This window comes from Psittacula echo (genome assembly GCF_963264785.1).
Source record: "Psittacula echo genome assembly, chromosome: 3".
Classification (NCBI taxonomy): Eukaryota; Metazoa; Chordata; class Aves; order Psittaciformes; family Psittacidae; genus Psittacula; species Psittacula echo.
The window spans coordinates 295,134-319,050 of NC_137736.1; the positions used below are offsets into that span (position 1 = coordinate 295,134).

Consider the following 23,917-nt stretch of genomic DNA (forward strand, 5'->3'; position numbering starts at 1 on the left):
TTCCTGCTTAGAAGGGCCAAAACTGCTGAATCTGATGGCTGCTCACATAGAAGCAAGACTCTAGATTACTTTCCTCGCATGTTAGTTTTGCATCTTATTTGTGTCCCCCCTGCTCCCCACAGCCTAAGATTTACTGCAGCATCAATTTTCTCATATAAAGTTTAAGCCGCTGCCAGCATCTTTTCCTTTCGAGGGACAGAGAGATTCTATCTTGCTGAAATGTCGGGAGAATGCAGTGGTCCAGCCCTGCTTGTTGGAGCTCTGATGGACTGTGGCTGCTGCTCCCTCCTGTTGTGAGCGAGGCTAGTGTGCAGGGAAATCAGAAAGATGTGTGGATCGGAGCCTCGCTGTCCTCATGGTTTGCTATTGCAGTGCTGTGTGATGGCTGCTGGTTTGCTGTGGGCCAGGTTCCGTGGTTTGTTGCGGCAAAGGTGCTGTTCCGTTTACTGAATGAATGTTTATTTATAGTTATAATCCTGTGAAATAGCTTTATTCCCACTCGCTAAAAATGCTTCCCTTTTTGTTTTCCTAGCAGTCAGTGCAAACCACAAAAACCATTCCTTCGTGATGACTGGGGTTGTGAAGTCAGGAAATTTCTATTTTGCAATGAGAAAAAGAAACATTTAATGTTTTTAATGTAGAACACGAACAGTGGGAGGCCTCAGTTTGCTTCCTGCAAGAGACAAACGCTCACTCCATACAGCTGTATATGCAGCAAGCTTGGCTACGTGTAGGAATGCCAACTACAAATGTTCTAGCACGTTTGCACTGCTTTGGGCATCGCCAGGGAGTAAACGGGCGGCTGTGTGGTGCTTAGCTGCTGGCTGGGCTGAAACCATGGAAGCTGTTTAGTTTATTTGATAGAGTGCCTTGTCTGTGATCCTTCCTGGATTGGAAAAGTCTGCGCTTGGGGAAGAAGAAATTGCTCTGAAATGCTTTGGCTATAAACCAGTAGCAAATGATATCTCAACAGCAGTTTTTATTTGCCATCCTACGAGGCCTGTCGAGGAGGCCACAGTCTCAAACGCGTTGCTGTTTTGTATTTCAGAGGAGACAACTTCATTGGAGCTCCCTGGGGATTGGACAAGGTGCCCCATGTCAACAGGCAGAAACCGTAAACAGTGACAGGGGTTGCAGAAGAAGTAAGTAGTTTGCTTTCTGGGTTAACAGTAGGAGAACAGGTTGACATGGCTCAACCTTCATCTCTCTTCAAAGTAGCGAACGTTTTCATGATGATCTGTTTGGAACAGGCATTCGTTGTAACCGGTGAGATGCGGAAGCCCAGAAGGGGATCCTACAGGAAAGAGCGTTTCTGAAGGCCGTGTGCGCTATTTCTGAAAGCAGAAGACGTCTTCCTTGCTGAACACCTCTTGCCTGCACACGTAAGTGATGCCTGTCACGAGCATTGACAGCACACCGTAACGGAGAATGGGCTAACGGGGACCCTAAGCCCCTTGCTCTCCAAGGATAGTTAATAGCAGTGTATTTGCTGACAGCTACAAGGGTGACAACACTCACGCACCTCCTTAAGCAATGGATGATTTTTAAGTTCAGGCACAATTTGTGTCTGGTTTCTTTTGCTCTCTTTGAAAAGAGACTTTAAAAGACAGAAGGAGGAGCGAGCAGCGTGTGCTGTGATGAAGTTGGTCACGTGCGCTCTGCTTGCAGTGAAAGACCATTAATGTCAGAGCATTAAATAACGCGTCAAAGCAAACTGGGACGTAAATGATCAACTGAACGACCTGAACGGTTTCATCCGTTTTTCTGCGGAGCTTCCCTCGTGCTGGGTCCTGTGCCGAGGCGTTGACGCAAAGCAGTTAGATCTGCTGTTGGGATGAGGGGTGTTTTCTGTGATGGGGATGATTGTTTCATATGTTGTTTGGCTGGTGCCTAGACAGTGGTTTTGGCGTGTGGCCTGCAGACACTAGAAGGTGACAGGACACTTTTAGGGAGCCATTTGTAAGGTGTCACCAAGAAAGTTAGTTGTCTGTAGGTTTAAAGGAGCAGAATATGGATTTGCATTCCCTGGAAGAATATTTTAGGTATTTACAAGTCGGAAGACACTCAGAGTCAGGGACCGTGGAGCCAAAGGAGATACAGCTATCGCATGCATTTCAACAACTCTGTAATGTTTCCCGTGCTGACTCTATGGGGCTCTTCCTTCTAGTGCCCCAGGATTTCCATTTGTGGCTTAACTGTTTTGAGCTGCTCTGTTGTCACTTCCCTGTGGGGCTGGAGGATACCCGGTGCGTAGTCAGCAAGCTCAGGTATTACGGAGGAGATTTGCAGTTGGAAAGCCAGCCATTGACATTGGTGCGTGGTCCGGGATCCAGGGAGGAAGATCAGATCTTGACAGATTTATACCTGATAGGCACAAGGAAAAAGTTCTCTTCTGGGGTCTAAAATGCTTTGCGGGGTCTGCTTTTCCATGCAGTAATGGCTTTATTTATACCCGCAATGATTTTAGTCTCACAAACCGCCAGGGTGTTGGCAGAAGCTGATAGGAATGTTAAAGGGCAGGAATGGGGCAATAGTCTCAGGCCAGTGTCTTTCCTCCATGCACAGCAATAGCTGTGTCCTGGTAATAGCTGCAAGCTTTGCAATTATATTGCTTGATTGATTGATGGCTTGGCTTCGCGAGCGAAGATTTGGGAAGGCGTTTACCCACGCATGCTACAAGGATGATGACTAAGGGCACTGTGGGATAGGCAAATCAAAGGGTGCTTAGGCCTTCAGGATGTTTCCAAACAGGACTGTCATCTCCTGGGACAGTCAGGAAACTGCCAGTGTATGGTTTGGTGTGAGCAGCACAGAGGTATTAGGTTTGGCGTTGTAGTGCATGGGTTTTTTCTTGGTTTTAAGTGACCATCTATATAGCAGTACCTGAAGTGGATTTGTGTATTGCTGTACGGGTGCTCAGTTTCCTTTGTTTAGTTGCATGTTATGTACAAATAAGTGCATGGTGGAGACAGTGGCCTTAGCATCTATTCTCCATCCAACATGGCTCTCCCTCTTGAAGCTGTGATACAGTGATCTAAGACCATAGTCAAAGCTGGAGTCAAGTCACTGGGGACAGAAGGACAAAATTCACGTTAATACCAGGCCTTTTGGAGAGGGTTGCCCCTTTTTAGCAGGTACGCCTGTACCTACGATGATTGCAAGTACTGGAGAAGGTCCCATTTCCTTTGGCTCAAACTTCAGCAGCAGTGGTGGCTCTTAACACCTACACTGTGCAACACCTTGTTTGTGTCGTGACTTGATCTGCTGGCTGGGATGGTGGGCTAGAGGAGCTTTGAAGGTCCTTTCCAACCCAAACTATTCTATGACTCTGTGATCTCTCCAGAGAGAAAGAGCAACAGTTATCCCAATAACACTGAGGATGTGTCTTATCCTGATGTTGCAGAGATGTTTTTTTTTGGGGGGGGAAGGGTTTGCTGTTTTTCATCCCTCTTGCCTCCCTCCTTCCACCCCGTGCTTTCCATTAGCAAGTGTGTGTCTGCAAGGGGTGGATTTGATCTGCTTTTTCACTGCTGGTTTTGGGCGGTAGAAGGGCTTCATGGAACTGCTTGGTCACAAAGTAGTTGCAGACACTATCCAGGCAGCAGATAGATGTGGCACCACAGCTTGTCATGGAGGAGATGTTCTTCATAACGTGGAGCGTGAAACAGGTAGCTCCAACGCTCTCCATTACGAACCTGGCAAGTAACCCAAAGAAGGCTGGCAGAAAACATACTAGAAATACAATTAGATTTGCACAAATAATGTGAGCAGCTTTCTGGATTGATGTCTCCTCTGGTGAATTGGTGTTCAGGCATCTTTTGAGGCTCCCGATCGCTTCTGTGGAGCAAAAAGTCAAGATTGCTAACGGAAGAATAAAAATGAAGCACATGGAGAGCAGGCTCAGAGCAGCAGGCACGGCGGAACCCTTCTGGAAGCACAGGGTGGATTGGGTCTGCCAAATCTGTGCAATGGCACCGATTATCTCAGAAACCCACAGAGAAGGGCTGCCTTTGATGGAGACCTGAAGGCCCTGGCTTTCAAGTGGTGTTTTATGGCAATGTATCGGTCAATGGAGATAAATGTAATTACGTAGATACTCACTAACATGGTGATGAAATACGTTGTCTCTGTAAACTGGCCGAGTTCATCTCGGGCTGACTTATTCCAGAGCAAATAAGCCATGAAAGGCAAGGTGCAGATGACAAAGCAGTCTGCAAAGACTAAGGTGATTACATACACCCGTGTTTCTGTCCACTTCTTTGTCTTGCAGAAGAACACCCAGAGGGCAAGGGCATTAAATGGAGCTCCAAAAAAGAAAATGATGTTACACAGAGCAAGTTCAAAGAGACGGACATGGTGGTAAAGCTCCAGACTTGTGATACTGCAGTTGTTGGACACATTCCTTGTCCTGTTGTGCAGAAGTTGTGTGGTGTTAGGAGACCTGAAATAGGAAAAGACATGGTAAGACTTTCCTCCGACCTCCTCATAGATGCATATGCCATAGAAAACAAGGTATTTAAGTAACTACTTACTTTGCCCATCACAAATGTGAATTTGAGTCTACAAAGCCGGCCTTCTCAGTCAGCCTCTAACTGGGATGCAGCCTTTGTCAAGCTTTGTTTATATTTACTCAGTTTAGGTGTAAATATCTCCAAGTACACTTGCAATAGGACACGGCAGACAGTCTTGATTAAATAGTGGCATCTTGAATGGAGGGGTGGAATAGCAGTGAGAAGAACCCCTATAGACAGTGAGGGCATCCCATGACAATGGGATTCCTTAAGCCAGGCTGTGCAAATGAGGTAAGATTACCCTTAGCTTGGTTATGAGCTAGGCAGGGATTGCAGCAACCTAACCTAAAGCCCAGCATAACCCATGAGCAAAAGCTCTTCTACCAGGTCTGCTGGCTTGGGAGACAGAGGAGTGGTGTGAAGGCCTGGAGGGGCATAGCAGATCTCACTTGGTGGCCATGCTCGTGCTCTGCTCTGAGTAGGTTTCTGAGCCTTTGGGCTGCCTTGCGAACCTGGAACTCCTGCTCAGAGCTGAGGAAGAGAGATGCATCTGAGTTCCTGCATCCCAAAGGCATGCTTGAAACCCTAAGTGAGTGAGTGAGGCATGTAGCTGTCCACTCCTTGTGAGGGCAGTGGGGGGTGCAAGCATTAACGTGATTTTAAGCCCATGCATTCCAGGAGAGAGTTCGATTCTGTGGATGTAAAGCAGACAGACGCACCTGAAAGAGGGACCACCAGTGCAAAACAAGGAACTTGCCATTAAGGGCTGCATGAGATGGCTCCTGCTCAGGGCAGGCATTCTGCCACCCTGCGAGGTCCGTCAGATGTATGTAGTAGCTACTGAGCCTGCGTCACACTGGCTGCAGGCTGTTCTGCAAGGAATTGGTTATGTGAAGAGTGTGAGTTCACAGGCTGATAAAAACCAGCTTTTCTCAGACCCCATCCTGCGCACAGTGGCTGTGTGTGGCCTGCAGAAGGAACAGTTCTCTGAACTGGTGATTCTGTGTATATGTCACTGAATTTCTGCTTGCATCTAAATGCACTTTGGAAGGAATTTAACCTTTGAATCTGAAGTCTGTTTTTTTGCCATTCCACCAGGAGACTGATGGTGACACCCTACAGCTTTCCGAGATTTAGGAAGGAGCACCATGACTGAACAGGCCTGGTTAAGCAGTTATTTGCCTCTGCAAGCAACTGAAACCTCCTTGTGGTCAGGTGGTGAGAGCACTTGCTGCAAAATCAGACTTCACTGACCGATAAAGACCCAAATAACTCAGTTGCTGAGGGCTATGTAAGTGTCTTAGGCACTGACAGGCACTAACGTGACTCCTGCAGAGAGCTCACTTCAGTTCTTGTGTGCTCAGCTCTGGGTTTCCCAACAGAGGCTTGCTGCTCGCTGCCTGCACCCTGGAAGGAAGCCGTTGGCTGTCACCTGAGGAAAACCTCTCTGAACTACAGTAAGTAGCAGTAGGGAAATAGCTTACATCAAAGGCTGAAGCTGCCACGTTGTTATGCTCATTTGGTGCGTCAGGCAGATGTCTTTGCTGGCGTGGCTGATGCCCAGATTGCTTTCGTCAGCCTTGGTCTGCAATGCCAGCGGCAGCCTCTGTGCTCAAGTACAAGGCAGGCAAACCGGGCTGGTGGTGCTCTGCTGCATGAAAGGGCTGTGGCTGGCACCACCCTTGGGGCTGGAGATGTGGCCCAAATGCAGTTCCCAGCATCGGGGCTCAGAAGCGCTCCAGGCAGATCAGAGACTGGTGGGAGGAGGGAGGAAATGAGCAGAGAGTTTTAAAGCAGGCCATGTAGCACAGATGGGGTATGGCTGAGCACAAAATGTCTTTACAGAGATGCAGTTTGATAAGCTAGCATATCCTGCGGCTGCTGGAAATGCTTTAGGGTGGGGTAGATAAAGTGGCTGCAGCATCAGAGGAGCTAGGCAGCAACGTGCAGCTGTGAGAAAAGGATGGAGATGGCTGTAAAACAGCATCTTGCTGCTGCTGGAGGCCCAGGAACAGTCTGGGGCTCAGTGGACAAGGTCAGCAGCACTGTGGTGTACGTCCTGCTTTCCCCCCGTCATAGACTGGGGAGACCTGGGCAGTAGCCGTCCCCCTCCATGGAAGGCCAGGGTGGGCTTGTTTCCTCCAGCAGCAGCTCACCAGGTATCAGGCTTCTTGCAGATCCTTAAGAGAGCCTGGAGGAAGAGAAGCAAGGCAGAGGCTGAAGGCACCGTGGGTGCCACAGTAGCACCGTCGTGGCAGCCGTGGTGGTTTTCCCAGCAGGATGCCATGAAAAAGCGGATGCACCAGACCCCTTACATGTAAAATCCTCTTCCTTTCTTGTGTGGGGAGCTCAGAAGTGAGCAGGTACCGGAGGGGTGAAGGGTAACTGTGGCGGATGAAACGATTAAGGACAGCACAGGAGCTGTGGTGAGTGAGGGAAGGGACCTGAACTGAGCAGAGGGGGAAGAAGGAAACGGAGTGGGAAGCATGTTAAGGGCATGGCATTTTCTGCATCAGCTGCCTTCAGACCTGCCACATCTGTGGCAACAGCCCTGGTTTTCCCTCTCGAAGGGATGGGTAGCTGTCAGCAAAGATGTAATACGTGTGCTGCACAGAGATGAGACGAGACTTGGGCAGGGCAGTACTTCACAGGGCTGTTAATGTAACCATGGGCACCGCTGGCCAGGGCCTCAGCAGCGAGCTGACCTGGGAGGGAAGCACAGTCAGGAGTGAGCAGACACACTGCCTCTGGGGCAGGAGAGCTCTAGGTGAGGGGCACAGCACTTAGGTGAGAGGCTTTTCCTCTCTGTTTCCAAACAGCACGAAGAAATCTGGAAAGTGCCTGCTCTGACCTTGCTGCTGTTGTTCACAGCTCTCAAATACAGTGACCTAAGGCACAGGACTTTGTTCTTTTCTTTTCTTGAAACTTGTGTTCTTTTGGGCTCATCTGTCACTGCAGCCCTTGAAAGCAGTAATGTCATCACCCTAACCACGGAACTGCTTCAAAAGACCCTGGGAGTGAATGCAAGGGTTCATTCGGTCGAAAAAGGGAAGTTTTTTGAGTCACTTGTTTCCCATGTTAGAATGGATTTAGCTTCTGGTTCGCAGCTCCTGTTAGGAAATAATGTGCTGTGATCTTCCAGGTAAACTGCTCAGAGAATACCCTGGAGTAAGGACAGAAACTGAAAGAGATGATGACCTGCCGCATGGATGTCTGCATCACAGGGACTGCGCTGCCACGCAGAAGCCAGGTACCTGATGCTCCTCTGCCTCCCTGCAGCCCCAGCAGGACCCTGAGCAGCAGTGCACAGAGAGCAAGAGAGAATGAACCCCAGGTGGTGTTAGCCGTAGGTTTAGGGCCACAGAATCAGCAGCGGGTGTCAGCAGAGGCAGGACATGTGGGGGCTGTGCAGCCGTGCATCCTGGCCAGGAGGAGCAGGGCCAGCCTGTGGGGCTGCAGGATGGGCACAGGCTACATGTACAGGGCTGGTGCCCAGCACCAACAGCTCGCTGGTACTTAAGGGTTTCTCTGGCACCTCCTCCTCCTGCGTAGGAGATTTTATCCCCATTTGGTCTTCAGTGTCGATCTGCTGGCTAAGTAAATGGTGGCAGAACTTTCCACTGAGGTCTAGCACCTCATCACTCAGCACTTCCTAAACCGGTGTGTTTGGTGGCTAGCAGTGGTGCTCAGCAGCTGTGCTGAAACCTCAGCTAAGCAAGCTGGAAGATGTGATACCCGGGATTAGACCGTCTCGTGCAGGGCCCTCCCGCTGACTGCTGGATTGAGTTGTGCTTGCAGAGCTCTGGGCAGGGAGGTGGGCGCACCAAGCACCTTGGCACAGAGTGTAGCCTCTCTCTAGGCTGAAGAAAGTCTCCCCAACCCTGCTCAGACGGAGGCTGCTGGACCGAAGTGGCCTCTTAAGATGGGTTGGGTGCCCGGGGCAGGGATGGAGCTGGAGATGGCCACAATGGGGCCAGTGGCAGGGCTGCAGCCTGCGTTCCCGTTTGAGCAGAGGCTTCAGGCTGGCAAGTGAACCGAGGCCTTGGTATCTCGCACGGGTGGCAGAAGGCCTCACTTCTTGTACCCTGCATTGACAGAAATAGAGGGGATAAGAGAGAGCTCTAGGCCCTGAAGGGCTCAGGGGTAGGCTATATAATTGGTGTTGATGATCAGCGTGCAACACAGCTGGTGGGGAATTGTCTCACCGCCTGTTCACTCTTAGTACCTGTCCAGCTGAAACACTTGATTGCAGTGATGCTACTGGCAGTTGACTGCTCATAAAACAGGAGGATGGGTGTTCTCCTGGCTTTGTGAGCTGTGATTGGAGAGAAGCTGCTGGCTAGAGCTCAGTGGTGAGAGCATGCAGGCACTGGTGTGGTGAGTGAAAGATAGCAGGATGCAGACAGGTCCCAGGTGTCCCTGTCCCAGGAGGCACCCAGTGGCATCAGGCAGAGGAAGTGCTGCAGTCCAGCTGGCCAGGAAGGCCGTGCGGAGGAGAGGACCCGAGTGGGACCAACCAGCCCATTCCTTGTCCAATGAGTGGTCCGTCTGTCAGAGCCATGCCTCTCCAGTCTAGCTGTCGTGTGGGACAGCGTGAGGTACCATACTTGTGGGACAAGTGTGGGCGGGTGACATCAGTTGCTCTTTCCCTACCCAGCCATGCTGTAACCGTTGTTACCGGTGTAATCAGTGAGTAAGGTGGGACTGCATCCAGTGTCTCTGCACCACACGCTGATAAGCCCCTCAGATGCCGTCTGGCAGTTGTGAGGTGCTGCGGTGGAGGAGGGCAGGGAAGCGTGTTTATGTGGAACACTGCAGTAGCTGTTTGGGTCCAGCACGGAAGAGGGATGGGAGGGTCACTGTAGGCGTTTAAGGCCAGAAGAGACGCGTGAGGAGAGCCCCAGAGAAAAGCTGTGGGAGCTGTTTGCCTGTGGTAGGTGCGACTGTGTTTCCCAAACAGAGGCTGATGCTGTGAGGGACTTCTGACTGACAGCCCAAGGCCATCATCCTGCCTTGTTCACCGAGTGGCTGAGGTTGGAAGGGACTTCTTGATGTTTACTCCCACCCCTTGCTCAGACTCTGGTGCCTTGTGCCCTCTGGTCTTGAACATCTCCAAGGAGATCTCTACAAGTCCTTTGGGCAGCCTGTTCCAGTGATCACCTTGCGGGTAAACATTTTCTCTTAATGTTTAAATGGACTTTCCTGTCCTGTGTTTCGTTTCGTGCCGGTTGCCTCCGTCTGCGGTTTTGGTTGTGGTGTGAAACAGGGGGAACAGCTACGTGGGATGCTACAAAATTTCACGAGACAGCCTGGGTGACCTTTGAAGGTGCCACCTTTTCCATGGCAGCGAGATAAAAACACTCTTAACCTTGGTTTGGGTTTTTGCCTTCCCACCCCTCAACCATGAACGTCTCTTTCCTGCATTACCCATTTGAAATGTCACTTTGCTGTGCAATCCTTTGGGTGTCTTCAGCTTTATTAAAATTCCAAAATCAAAGCTTAACTTATTACCAATTTATGTTCGTTACGCACAAGGAGGAGGAACGTAAAGGTGACGTAAGGATAGATAGGTTTGTAAAACAAGCCGTTTATTAAAGGGACAGCTGCCGCAGTACCCTGCTTGTATGATGCCATATAGGAGGGTGTCTGTTTTGAACGAGTTTTATGCACGACCTGCACACCGATCGGGTGTGCTTTTTAGGCTGCACACCAGCCTGTCAGCCTCATCGGTGTGGATGCTGCGGACTCACGTCCGAGGTTTCCTGAGCTGAAGAAAACCCCACTTTTTGTTCTTCGGTAAATACAAGAACCCTTTTGTTTCAGAGCAGCGTGCACTCGTGTGGACATCGTGTGTGCCAGCACAGACCCTTTCAAGAGCTCCAGAAGATTTTTTTAACCTCTTTCTTTCAGCTGCAAGACCAAAAGGAAAAGAAAGGTTTCTGCTAATGGGAAGCGCCAGAGGAGAGTGGAGGTATGTCTGGTGATGGTAGCACGTGCTCCTCTGACCTTGCCAAGAGAGGAAATCCATCTGCCCTCTGCTTTCACCAATTGGTCTGTAATTTGCCTGTAGTTATCCTCCCCATTTCTGCATTTTGTAGAATCATGGAATGGTTCATGTTGGAAGGGACCTTGAAGCTCATCCAGTTCCAACCCCTGCCACGGGCGGGCAGGGACACCTCACGCTAGAGCAGGTTGCTTCAAGGCCCTGTGTCCACCTTGAACACTGCCAGGGATGGGGCAGCCACAGCTTGTCTGGGCACCCTGTGCCAGCGCCTCAGCACCCTCACAGGGAAGAGCTTCTGCCTAAGAGCTCACCTCAAACTCCCCTCTGGCAGGTTAAAGCCGTTCCCCCTTGGCCTGTCCCTTCAGGCCCTTGTCCCAAGCCCCTCTCCAGGTTTCCTGCAGCCCCTTTAGGCACTGGAGCTGCTCTCAGGTCTCCCCTTCAGGAGCCTTCTCTTCTCCAGGCTGCCCCAGCCCGGCTCTCTCAGCCTGGCTCCAGAGCAGAGCTGCTCCAGCCCTCGCAGCATGGCCATGGTTTCCTGTGGCTCACTTGAGCAGCTCCACATCCCTCTTGAGTTGGGGCCCAAGACCTGGATGCAGAACTTTGTTTCCTCTTACATTGCCATAAATGCAGAGTGACACTTTAACAGCTGGACAGATCTAGATCCTCATATAGAAGTACCTGGGGCCAGTAAATGAGAGCAAAACCACCTCCTCTGCTTGAACAAGGAAGAAATGATTTTGTTCAACTTGTTTACGTGCTTAATTCAAAAGGTTTTTCCCTTCCAGTCAATTACATTCATGTAATGGAAAACATTGTCACAGGAATTCTCAGCTTGATTTGCTTTCCTGATTTGAGATCATTGCATTGCTTTTTGCCTAAAGAGCAATTGATTGGCTTGCAGGCTGTTTTGCAGCAGCTCTTTGGGGAATGACCACTGTGTTTCTAATCGTCCTGTTGGATGTTGTAACAATGCAGGTCTCCGGTTTCCTCTTGACCTTTGGGTACTACCAGCAGAGTTTACAGCTCTTGGTATTGTCTTTGTTGAATTAGTACCCGTGCAGTCTTCCCAAGCCCCTGGGAGTGCACCGCAGTGCTCGCAGTGTGCTGTCCTTGTTTATGATGGCTTCTGTCTAGGTGATGTACACAGATGGACAAAGCTTTGCCATCCCGATCTGCTTGTGTGGGCAGAGACTCGGGGGGCAGTTTCAGGGCTAAGAGTTGATTTTCCTGAGAGGGATCCCAGCTCTGCAGCAGAGGAGCTGCACTGCTGAGGAGCAGGCAAGGGCTGGAGGGAGGGAGGACCAGGAAGTGCAGGTCAGCACCGGTATTTTTCTGTAGTGAGGGTGGTAAAGCACTGACACAGGTTGCCCCGAGAGGTGGTGGATGCACCGTCCCTGGAGACTTTCAGGGCCAGGCTGGATGTGGTTCTGAGCACCCCGATCTAGTCGAGGATGTCCCTGCTCATTGCAGAGGAGGTTGGACTGGATGACCTTTAAAGGTTCCTTCCAAGCAAAACCGTTCTGTGATCCTAGGATTAGAACCCCAGTGACTGCAGGCGTTTCCCTACAGCTGCTGAGGGTCTCTTTAAACCCCCAAAGCCACAATTATCCTTCTTCCTTATGGAAGGGCTTCTCGTCCTCACGCTCTTTGGTGTGTCTGGTGGGATTGTGCCCTTGCTGAAGCTTGTCTTTGGTACCTTGAGCTGAAGTGCTCTGCTGACATGAGGTTAAAGTCATCTGGGGGAACATACTTTAATGCAGCCAGGGAGAGGAAACTGGCTGATTGGAAATGCTGAGGTCTGCTCAACATGTGGTTCACATTCACTGTTTGCTACCCCAAGTACCAGTACCGATGCGAGTAACACCCAGCTCTGGGGAAATTCACTTTTATTTCAACCGATGGGAACTGGTCACTTCTCAGCATAGCAAGTATCACCTCTTGAAAGCAAAGCTCCTCTGGTGCTGCCGATGGAGCCCTGAGCCCAGCAGGAGGCCCGAGGCTGCTTTTCCATTTACCTATAAGAGCAATGACACTTGAACCACAGCAGGACGAGCCACGGCTTCCATGTGCGTAAGCCCAAATGTTTCTACCTTTCCTAGCCTGCCAGGCATGCAGCATTAGTGCGGGTTTCTAGTTCACTAAAGGGTATTATCTGCTCAACATTGTTCAGTGACAAGACTTCCACTGTACCGTAGCTGCTGGGGGGCTTACAGACCAGAACACACACAGCCTATGCCACAGATTGGCTTTCCCGGCAGCCCCGGGCACCTCTCGCAGGGACAGAGATGCGTGTTTAGCCCCCGATTTCAAGAAGAGACCATAACAGAGCGGTGCCTGCAGGCAGACAGCACATTTCCAAGGGACCCCTCTCTACTGCTGCCTTTGCCGCCCCCTGGTGATCCCAGAGCCCCGCGGGTGACGCGTGCTGCCCAGCACGCAGTGTGCCGATGAACCCAGCCGTACAGGGGCAAGGTCCACCCATCGGGTGCTGCCCTGAAGCGTGGCCAAGTGGCATGGGAGGAGGAGGTAAGGCCGCTGGGGATGGGAATGGCAAACTCCTGTAATTGCTACTTAGTGCACCCCCAGCAAGCGCTTTGGGGATTTGCCTCTGCCTTCCGTGCACACAGCAGCATCCCCTCCTGTTGGGTGGCTCCTGCCAAAGCTTATCGCGTTCATGGCATTAGTGTCCCTGCACAGCGAGCATTGACGGGTGGCTATAACAGATCACTGCTCAGCTGCTTGCCTCAGAGAAAGGATTCCCTTGGTGCAGCTGCCTCTCACAGCTTGCTGACTGCTGCAAAGGTTTGAAGCTCCGTGACAGACAAGACCATATATATTTAAAGATTCCTGCTTTTAATGCAATTCAATAGTTGTCCTGAGAAAATAAAGATGTTATCAGGCCAGGAGCACATTCTTGTTTTGTCTTCTCTGAACATTCTCTTCTGGTCCCTTCCCTTCCCGTCTTTCTCTCTTCCCTTCCTGTCTCTTGTACTCCTTTCTATTCTCCTATGTTCTCTTAGTCTCTTCCATTTTCTTACAGTCTCTTCCCTTCCGGTTCTGTTTTCTTAGATTCTGTTATATTCTCTTAGTCTTTTCTACTCTCTGTTTTCTTATACTCCCTTCTCCTCTGTCCTTTTGCATTTTCTTCTATTCCGCTCTCCTGTACTCTCTTCTGTTGTCCTCTATTCTCTTAGTCTCTTCTAGTCTCTTCCCTTCTGTTCTCTACTATTCTCTTCTCTTAGATGACCTTCTCTTTTAAATTCTCTTCTCTTACATTCTCTTCCCTTATCTTAGATTCTCTTACATTCTCATATATTCCTTTCTCTTATATTCTTTTCCCTTCTCTTATGCTCTCCTAGAGTCTCTTCCCCCTTTTATTTTCCTTTTTCATAGTCTCTTCCCTTCTCCTACATTTTCTTATTTTTCACTTCTTCCTGTCTCTTTTCTGTATTTGTTTCCATATTCTTCTCTTAGATTCCCTTCTATTTGCTTATATACTTTTATAGTCTCTTCCATTTCCTTTTCTTAGATTCTCTTGATTTCCCTTTTCCTGTATGCTCTTCAGTTTTTTCTCTTGGCTGCTTTTAGGTTCTCTTCTGTACTCTTCTAATCTTAGATTCTCTTCTATTCAATGCTGTTCTCTCCCCCTATATTCTCTTCCTGGATGCTCTTCAGTTCTCTAATCTTAGATTCTCTTCCATTCCCTGATCTTCTCTTCCCCAGATGCTCTTCTCCAATAATCTTTTAGATTCTCTTCCCATGTATTCTCTTCCCCATATTCAATTGTATTCTTACCTTCTCTCCCATGAGATTGTCTTAGAACCTCTGCTCTTGTATTCACTGTCATTCAGAGGGAAGGAGGGGAGGGGAAGGAGAGGAAGAAGGGAGGAGGGAGGGGAAGAAGGGAGGAGGGAGGGGAAGAAGCGAAGCAAGGAAGGAGGGGAATAAAGGAAGGAAGGAGCAAAGGAGCTATTTATGGCCATTTCTATCCCATTTTTCCCATTTCTTGCCAGTTTTATGCCATTTTTGGCTATTTCTAACCCATTTTAAACTTCTTTTTTCCAATTTCTAAACCAGTTTTGGCCATTTCTAACCGAATTTTGACCTAACCCATTTTATGCCATTTTTTGCAACTTCTAACCAGTTGTTGCCCATTTCTTACCCATTTTAAACCTTTTTTGGCTATTTCAAACCCAGTTTTGCCCACTGGTAATGCGTTTTAAGCTCTTACGGGCTATTTCTAAACTCTTTGCCATTTCTAACCCATTAAAAGCCATTTTTGTCTATTATTAAAATCATTTTTTTCCATTTCTGTCTTGTTTTAAGGCATCTATAGCCACTTCAAACCCATTTTTCCCATTTCTAACCCATTTTAGGCTATTTTTGTCTTCTTCTAACCCATTTTTGACCATTTCTCATTTTAAGGGTCCCTTTGTAACCCTTTTTTGCTCAATTCTCACCCGTTCTAAGCCATATCGGCCATTTCTAAAGCAGTTTTGTCCATTTTTAACCAAATGTTTTGCAATTTTAAACCTTTTTCGCCCACTTCTAACCCATTTTAAGCCTGGTTTGGCTCTTTCTAAAACATCACCATTTCAAACCAATTTTTTGCCACTTCAGACCCATTTTCGGCAATTCTAACCCGTTTTGAGCCATTTTTGGCCACTTCTACCCCTGTTTTGCCCGTTTCCAACCCATTTTAAGGCATTTTGGTTATTTTTAACTGTTTTTTCCCATTTCTGTGCCAGTTGAAGCCTTTTTTGGCTACTTCTAAGCCATTTTTGCCCACTTCTTACCTGTTTTAAGTCATTTCTATTCTGCTTTTGACCATTTGTAATGTGTTTTGAACCATTTTTTTTTCCTTTTCTAACCCGTTTTTGCCCATTTCTTATGTATTTTTAGGTATGGGACGCCTAAAAAAAAAGTTACTAAAAGAGATTAAAAAGCAAAGACAGCTGAAAAAAACATGAAAGAAAAAGTGAATGAATAAAAATGTGTCAAGAGAATAAAAAGCAAAAGAGAAGAATGCGCTGATAAATTCCGACAAAGCAAATACAAAGTGATAAAAGTGAACAAGCCTGAACGAATCGCCAGTAAAAGTTCCCTTAGCAACCTAGCCCCAGCCCCAATAGTGCAGTCTTCAAGTCCCCAGGCAGCAGTTGGTGTCCCCGGAGGCTGTAAACTGGGCTGGGAGCGGCCGTTGCTCTCAGCCCGTTGCCTCTTCGGTACCGAAAAGTGAGCGTGTGCTGCCACCATGTGTCCAACAATCGGTACTGCACGTAAAGCGGGAGGGGCACGGAGAGACGCCGGGCAGCGCTCGCTGCTGCCACCCTGTGTCCGAACATCGGTACTGCAGGTAATGCGGGAGGGGCACGGAACTGCAGGGGGTGGGGATGGGAGGGGCTTCGGTGTGGCGCCGGGAGCTGATCGGTGCTGCCATCATGGTACTGCATTTTGTACAGACGGGGGGGAAGCAAAGGATTGCCTCAGTGCTACGGTAGCGGCTGCCATCATGTGCGAAAACACTGCACTGCAGGCGGAGGAGCGGCAGTGTGGCACCGGAAACAGCTTTCAGGCACCCCTCGCTTCCCATTGGCTGAGGCGGCTGTCAGTCACTCCTAGCCCCGCCCCCGCTTCCGGTCCGCCGTGGCCCCGCCCCACTCGCTTCCCATTGGCTGATGCGGCTGTCAGTCACAACTAGCCCCGCCCCCGCCTCCGCCCCGCCGTGGCCCCGCTCGCTCCCCATTGGCTGAGGAGGCTGTCACTCACCCAGCCCCGCCCCCGCTTCCGGCCCGCCGTGACCCCGCCCCGCTCGCTCCCCATTGGCTGAGGAGGCTGTCACTCACCCCAAGCCCCGCCCCCGTTTCCGCAAGCCGTGGCCCCGCCCCGCTCGCTTCCCATTGGCTGAGGCAGCTGTCAGTCACCCCAAGCCCCGCCCCCGCTTCCGCAAGCCGTGGCCCCGCCCCGCTTGCTCCCCATTGGCTGAGGCGGCTGTCAGTCACTCGTATTCCCGCCCCCGCCCCGCTCACTCCCCATTGGCAGTTGAGCCTGTCAATTACTCGTAGCCCGGCCCTCCCTCCGCTCTGATTGGTTCGGCGCCACACGGGCAGCCGCATTTCTGCACCGCCTGCAGTACCGAATATTGGCCACAAGATGGCAGCAGCGTTCCTCTCCCGCCGCCATACTTCTGTTTCCCCGCTTCCCGAGCCGCGTTTTGGGCACTCGGTAGCACCGGAAAGCGGCTCCCAGCCGCTTTCCCCCATCCCCACCCACTGCAGTGCTGCATTTTCGACAGAGAATGGGAGCAGCGGGAGGTGCCCGGGGCCATAGCGCGGCGCCCCCCTCCCATCAGCACCGAGATTCCGACACATGATGGCAGCAGCGAGCGGCGCCCGGAGCCGCTTCGCTCTCCCGTTCCCCACCACCTGCAGTACCGACGTTTGGACACATGGTGGCAGCACACGCTCAATTCTTCGGGGCTGCCCAGGCAACGGGCTCCGAAACCGCTGCTCCCCGCCCATTTTCCATCCTCCGGGGAGCGCTCCCCGGAGCAGTTTTTGTGTTTCTGGAAACCCAACAGCGTTTCCCTCGCAGGCATCACCTACACACACACAGCTCCTGCGCTCGCTTTGCCACCTAAAGCTCCGTCCGCGCACGGCTTCTCGAGTGCCTGCTCTCGGGCATCCTGGAGCGGGGATGTGCTCCTGGAGCAAGCACGCCGGGGTTTGCTCTATTCAAGAGCCCTTTTCTCTCTCGGACCCCCTCTGGGCTACAGACACCAGCCCAAAAGCCAAGCGCTGCCCATCCTACCTCTTTTATCCCAGGTGGTGGTTTGCCCCCGCCCCGCCCCTGGGCATTGAGGGAGGGGCTGTGGGTGCTGCCTGGGGTATAAAGGCAGAGTGCTGCAGGGAGGAGCTCATTCAGCTCTTGGGCTTCAGCTGGGTGAGTTTGTTGGGGTTTGTTTTGTCTTTTGTCGCTTTGGAGTCTTGTGGTGCTTTGTGCTGCTGAGTTTTGATGTTTGCTGCGATGGAGTCAGCTGAGTGAAGAGCTCCGGGACGTGTCCAGGTTTCCTAGTGTGTGCATGAACAAGCGTTTCTGTAAGGCTTTCTTTTCGGAGGTGTTTCATTTATAGGAGGTGTTCCGGTCTTTTAAGGTCCCTTTTTGGTGCGTTCTGTTGTTTTTGTTATTGGGGTCTGGTTGTTTTCTTCACTGGGAGCAGAGCTTTGAGGCTGCTTTTTACTAGTTGTGTTCTGTATTGGGCTGTGAGCTGAAAGCGTTACCGCTAGGAGACCCAAAGTGGAGCAGTGACAAGGAGGTGGCAGCAAGAGTCACGTTTTCAGTGTCAGCGGCTCGGTGAAGGCAGCAGCGTGCCTGCTGGTTGTTGCCCATTCTCTCCAGCTGGGGATCGCAGGAGCAGCTCCACCGCGGCAGGGGTCCGGCCGTGCTCTGCTCTCTGTTTTTTTCCCTGCCCTTGTGTCGAGGGCTCTCGAGTATCCTCAGTCACAGCACAGGGAGTGCAAGTGTCCGGGCCCTGCTCCCACAGTTGAGGAGCCGCTACGCAAAGCTGGTGCTGGGCATCCCCTACGCGTGGAGGCATCCGGAGCGGTGCCACCAGCCTGAGGAGCAACCGCGGGCAGGGGATGGCCAGCGGCAGCTTTGCGTCCCGGCCCCCCGGCTGCGGGAGCGGGGGCCGGAGCCTCGCGCTCCGTGCGCAGTGTTCCGGGAAGCCCGAGAGAGGGCGCCGGAGAGGCGGTGCGCAGGTGGGGTTTGAGGTGGCCCAGCGAGGTCTGGAGATCGAAGGCAGGTTCAGGTCGTGTCCTTGTAAAGCCCTGCGCCGGGTCTGTTTCGAGCCCTCCGCCTCTCCCCTTAGCGCTTCTCCGAACACATTTCAGGGGTCCGTGCCTCAGTTTCCCCACCTGGAGCCACGAAGAACAGCGATTTTCCCCCGCTGCTCTGCGTTTTCCAGGTTGCTGTTTTTATTCGGCCCTCCTCTGTGTTGCTTTGGAAGGCAGCTGCCACCAGTAAGCACTAAATAGTCCTTGTTGGCCTCAGGTTTGAGTCAGCTACGCAGGCGTCGGCCGATCTGTGCTGCAGGGAAAAGAGTGTGCTGGTGACACCAGTCCTCCACGGGCAGTAAGCAAAGGGTCCGAAGGCAAACGGGGGGAACAGAAACGCCTAAAGCCATTTTTCAGGGTTCCAGCACCTTCTCCCAAGCGGTTGCATCTTTTTGGCGCTCCGTGATGTTTCGCAGAGCTCTGCTGCTGCTGGATTGTATTAGCAAACAGGCTCAGAGCACTCCAGTGCTGCTTTTGCTGGGCTGACCTTGTCAATTCTCGTTTGTTTTTCCTCAGCCTTGTCCCCGCTCTTGTCTGCATGCGATCATCCAGAGCAAGACCAGAGGAAGTCCGGGGAAGGCTGCTGGGATGCCTTCCATCTGCTCCCTGCGCACCCGAAACCGGATCATCCGGCGGTAAGGAACGTTTGCGTGCTTTTGTACATCGTACGCAACCTGTAAAATCGCTTTATTGCCAAGTTACTGTCGGGTATTACCCAGAAGCGACTGAGAAATTTGGGGTGAGCTTTGTCTACAGGTAGAGATGAGGAATCCGAAGCGTGTCTTTCTGTAGAAAATACCCGTGTTTAGGTGAGACTCAAATCTATCTGGAGAAGACGTTGTTGCTTATGCTCCTGCTGAAGTCTGTTTGGGAGAGATCCCAGGCAAGGGTGGCTCTGTCTAAATAACAAGGATTATTAGTTTGGGCCCTTCTTACTGGCTGGGAAGGCTTCTGAAGCAGCACACCAGTGTGCTGGGAATCTGATGGGAGGCGTAAAGGGCTCTGCTGATGTTTCCTGGGACTTGAAAGCTTGTGATGGAAGGGAAACGAGAAAGAAGCAGTCACGTAGTTGCAGGAGCTGAAGCGAGTGAGATAGGTGCTCAGTAACTTTGAGTGCTTAAAGTGTGTGACGAAGGAAGTGTCGTTGCTCCCTTTGGTTAAGAGGCAGGTTTCTGCTGGCCTGGGAAAAGCATTTCTAAATCTGAGCTGGCCCGGCGGTGGTTTGAAGCGCGGCCCCTCTCTACCTTCCCTTCCCTAGCAGTTCATCTGTTTGTTGCGGTCAGGCTTTGCCCTGGGGTTTGCCAGGGATGTCCAGAAATGCCCGGTCTGCCTTGCCGTGGTTTCTCTCTAAACCGGACACGCGGAGGAGAGGCCGCTGCGGGTTCTAAGGGTTGCCTCGGTAAGAGACGCGTTTTGTCCAGGTCACTCGGAGGCTGAGTCGGGAGGAGGCAAATGGCTGCTTGATTACTCGCGAGCAAGGAAAGGGCTGATAATATCTGCACTTCTGCACTTCTGCAGATGGAGATGATGAGGAAGAGCCCATGGATCAGGATGAAGCTAGATTGACTCTTACCCTGCCGAAACCTCTGCGCGTCGAAGGCGTGCACCAGCTCCCTGCGCCGCAGCGGCAGCCCCATGGTATGTGGCGCTCAGCAGGGAACCTCCAGCATTCCTGTCGTCACTGCCGTCATCCGGGATCCGTCCCGGAGGCCCAGGAAAATCTCTCAGTGGGTGATGGCCAGGAGCACCCTGGGGTGCCGGGCTGCAGCAGCACCTGAGGCAGCAGCTCCCGGTGCTGATCCCGGTGGCGTTCCCGATATTCCTGGCCCTCCGTGCCCAGCAGCAGGGACTCCCCGGGGGACAGGCGGCCCACCCGACACAGCGAGTCCCGTAGGGCCCCCGAAGTACCCCGTAGGGCCCCCACACCCCATAAGTATCCCAACACCAGTTGACTCTTTGATGCACTTTCACTTTTATTTACTTTTTCTTGCATTTCATTCAGATTTATTCACTTTTATTAATTTTTATTTCCTTTTTAATCACTTTATTGATATTTTATTGTCTTTTTTCTTCAGTTTTCTTTCAGTTTTCGTTCGGTTTTCTTCTGATTTGATTTACTCACTTTTAGTAACTTCCCCCCCACCCCCCCCAGTTACCCCATGGTGACCCAGAGCAACCCGTGGACATCCCATAGACCCCAGTAGATCCCCTATAGCGACCCCCCAGGCTCATAGACTCGCTACGGACATCCCATAGGGTCCCAGAGACACCCCACAGCAACACTCAGCAAACCGTGGACACAGAGACCCACAGACACCACTTAGTGACCTATAGACACCCAGAGCAACCCATACATAGCCCATGGCCACCCGCCCGTGGTCCCGTGACAACCCTTATGACTTATGGTGGTGTGATGTCACCAGGACTGGGATGACATCATCATCAACCACCACGGCGCCCCACAGGGCCCCCACTACCCACCTGCCCCCCATAGGTACCCCAGGTTTTTCATTTCCTTCCATTCATTTTTAGGAAATTTCGTTCACTTCTATTTGAGATTCATTCAGGCTTATTCACTTTTATTGCCTTTTATTTACTTTTAATTTACTTTTTCTAATGGCTTTATTCACTTTGCTTTGCTGTTTACTGACTTGATGCAGTTTTAGTCAGCTTTATTTGCTGTGCATTCATTTTTGTTCTTCAGATTGATTTCCTTTGTAGTCCTTTTTAGTAACTTTTTTTGGTGGTGGTGGTTTTTTTGTTGGGTTTTTTTTTTAGATGCCCCATAGCGACCCACAGAAACTCATGGACACTCCGTAGAGTCCCGTACACCCTACAGACATCCCATAGGGATGTACGGCAACCGATAGACACCCGACAGCAACCCACGGACCCTCCACAGAGACCCATATAGACCCTGTAGTGACCCATAGGTGCCCATAACAACCCCCAGTGCCACATAGAGACCCCAGAGTGACCCCCCACACACTGCCCTATGGCGACCTGTAGCACCCCAGGGACACCCTCCACTTCCCCGTGGTGTCCTAAAGACCCACAACTCATGCCCCATGACATTTCTTATTCTCTTTTGGGGTGTTTTTCAGTTTTTCATCATGTATAATCACTTTTATGCACTTTTCATTGAATTTCTTCAGTTTAATTCACTTTGTATTTGGGTTTCAGTTACTTTTTGCTCACTTTCATTCAAGTTGTATTCAGATTGATTACCTTTTGATTCTCTTTTTCATGACATTATGATTGGTGTGGGTTGGGTATGGGGCCAAGGGGGGGAGAATAAAGTCGTGGGGGTGTTGTCTGTGCTGGGGGGGGGGGCTATGGGAGGTGCGGGGTTAATAAAGCCCTGGGGGTGTTGTCTGTGATGGAGGGGGGTTGTGGGAGGTGCGGGGTTAATAAAGTCCTGGGGCTGTTGTCTGTGCTAACCAGAGGTGTTAATTCGGGTGTAGTAGGTGGCACTTGGGGTACCATAGGTGTTAGGTTGGCTATCATAGGTGGCACTTAGGGAATCATAGGTGTTAGGTGGGTATCATAGCTTGCAGTTAGGGACCATAGGTGTTATGTTGGGCATCATAGCTGGCACGTAGGGAACCAGAGGTCTTAATTTGGGTATCGTAGGTGGCACTTGGGGTACCATAGGTGTTAATTTGGCTATCATAGGTGGCACTTAGGGAACCATAGGTGTTAGGTTGGGTAGCATAGGTGGCACTTTTGGAAGTGTAGGTGTTAGGTGGGAATCATAGGTGGCACTTTGGGATGTGTAGGTGCTAGGTGGGTATCATAGGTGGCACTTTGGGAAGTGTAGGTGCTAGGTGGGTATCATAGGTGGCATTTTGCATACTATAGGTGTTAATTAGGGTATCATAGGTGGCATTTAGGGAACCATAGGTGTTAGGTTGGGTAGCATAGGTGGCACTTAGGGAACCATAGGTGTTAGGTTGGGTAGCATAGGTGGCACTTAGGGAACCATCGGTGTTAGGTTGGGTAGCATAGGTGGCACTTTGCTTAATATACGTTTTAGGTTGCGTATCATAAGTGGCACTTAGGATACCATAGATGTTTGCTTGTGTATCAGAGGTGGGCTTTAGGGACCATAGGTGTAAGGTTGGCCACCATAGGGAGCACTTTGCATACTGTAGGTGATAGGTTGGGTATTATAGGTGGCACTTTGCATACTATAGATGTTAGGTTGGGCGTCATAGGTGGCACTTTGGGTACTATAAGTTTTACTTTGGGTATCGTCGGTGGCACTTGGGGTACAGTAGGCATTAGGTTGGCTATCATAGATGGCACTTAGGGAACCATAGGTGTTAGGTTGGGTAGCATAGGTGGCACTTTTGGAAGTGTAGGTGTTAGGTGGGTATCATAGGTGGCACTTAGGGACCATAGGTGTTAATTTGGATATCATAGGTGTTAAGTTGGCTATCATAGGTGGCACTTAGGGAACCATAGGTGTTAGGTTGGGTAGCATAGGTGGCACTTTGCGTAATATATGTGTTAGGTTGCGTATTACAAGTGGCACTTAGGGTACCATAGATGTTTGGTTGTGTATCATAGGTGGGATTTAGGGACCATAGGTGTAAGGTTGGGTACCATAGGGAGCACTTTGCATAATGTCGGTCATAGGTTGGGTATTATGGGTGGCACTTTGCGTACTATAGGTGTTAGGTTGGGCATCATAGGTGGCACTTTGGGTACCATAAGTGTTATTTTGGGTATCATAGGTGGCACTTAGGGAACCATAGGTGTTAGGTGGGTATCATAGGTTGCAGTTAGGGACCGTAGGTGTTATGTTGGGCATCATAGGTGGCACTTAGGGAACCGTAGGTGGCGCTTTGCATAATATACGTGTTAGGTTGTGTATCATAAATGGCACTCAGGTTACCATAGATGTTTGGTTGTGTATCATAGGTGGGATTTAGGGACCATAGGTGTAAGGTTGGGTACCATAGGGAGCACTTTGCATACTGTAGGTGTTAGGTTGACTGTCATAGGTGGCACTTAGGGAACCATAGGTGTTAGGTGGGCATCATAGGTGGCACTTAAGGAATCACAGGTGTTAGGTGGGTATCACAGGTTGCAGTTAGGGACTATGGGTGTTACGCTAGGCACCATAGCTGACAGTTAGGAACCGTAGGTGTTAATTTGGGTATCATAGGTGGCACTTTGGGTACCATAGGTGTTAGGTTGGGCAGCATAGGTGGCAGTTTGGGAAATGTAGTTGTTAGGTGGGTATCATAGGTGGCACTTTGCATACTATAGGTGTTAGGTTGCCTCTCATAAGTGATACTTAGGGAACAATACTTTAGGTTTGATATCACAAGTGGGGCTTTGGGTACCATAGGTGTTAGGTTGGATATCATAGGTGACACTTTGATTACCATAGGCGTTAGCTTGGGTATCATATGTGGTACTTTGGGAGCCATAGGTGTTAGGTTGGGTTTCATTAGTGGCAGTCATAGAGACATGGGAACATAGGGGTAGGAAGAGTTAGGGTAGGAGGGAGGGTTTGGGGGGGTGGGACATGTAAATAGAGATAGGGTAACATAGGG

The 23,917-nt window shown here is 50.6% G+C and overlaps 2 protein-coding genes across 2 annotated transcripts; one reads left to right on the forward strand and one right to left on the reverse strand.

The window, feature by feature from the left end:
- Positions 1–3,046: 3,046 nt before the first annotated feature.
- Positions 3,047–5,086, reverse strand: LOC308218498 (G-protein coupled receptor 35-like; the record flags this gene model as incomplete). Its single annotated transcript, XM_080612675.1, is given in 3 exon segments — positions 3,047–3,984; positions 3,987–4,479; positions 5,024–5,086. Coding segments are annotated over 3 exon segments (1,059 nt in total). The 3' UTR covers positions 3,047–3,481.
- A 769-nt stretch (positions 5,087–5,855) lies between these two features.
- LOC308218377 (uncharacterized protein) lies at positions 5,856–22,786 on the forward strand. Its single transcript, XM_080612410.1, has 4 exons — positions 5,856–5,968; positions 10,335–10,482; positions 18,867–18,985; positions 19,869–22,786. Exons 2-4 carry the CDS (start codon positions 10,457–10,459, stop codon positions 20,126–20,128), a joined length of 405 nt encoding a protein of 134 aa, XP_080468536.1. The 5' UTR covers positions 5,856–5,968; positions 10,335–10,456; the 3' UTR covers positions 20,129–22,786.
- Positions 22,787–23,917: the final 1,131 nt, after the last annotated feature.

Bases quoted from the DNA above. Each gene is read 5' to 3' on its own strand.
- LOC308218377 (XM_080612410.1), top strand. From the start codon at position 10,457: ATGGGAAGCGCCAGAGGAGAGTGGAG. The intron at 10,483-18,866 runs GTATGTCTGGTG...GTTTTTCCTCAG, and splicing joins AGCGCCAGAGGAGAGTGGAG to CCTTGTCCCCGCTCTTGTCT. The intron at 18,986-19,868 runs GTAAGGAACGTT...GCACTTCTGCAG, and splicing joins CGAAACCGGATCATCCGGCG to ATGGAGATGATGAGGAAGAG.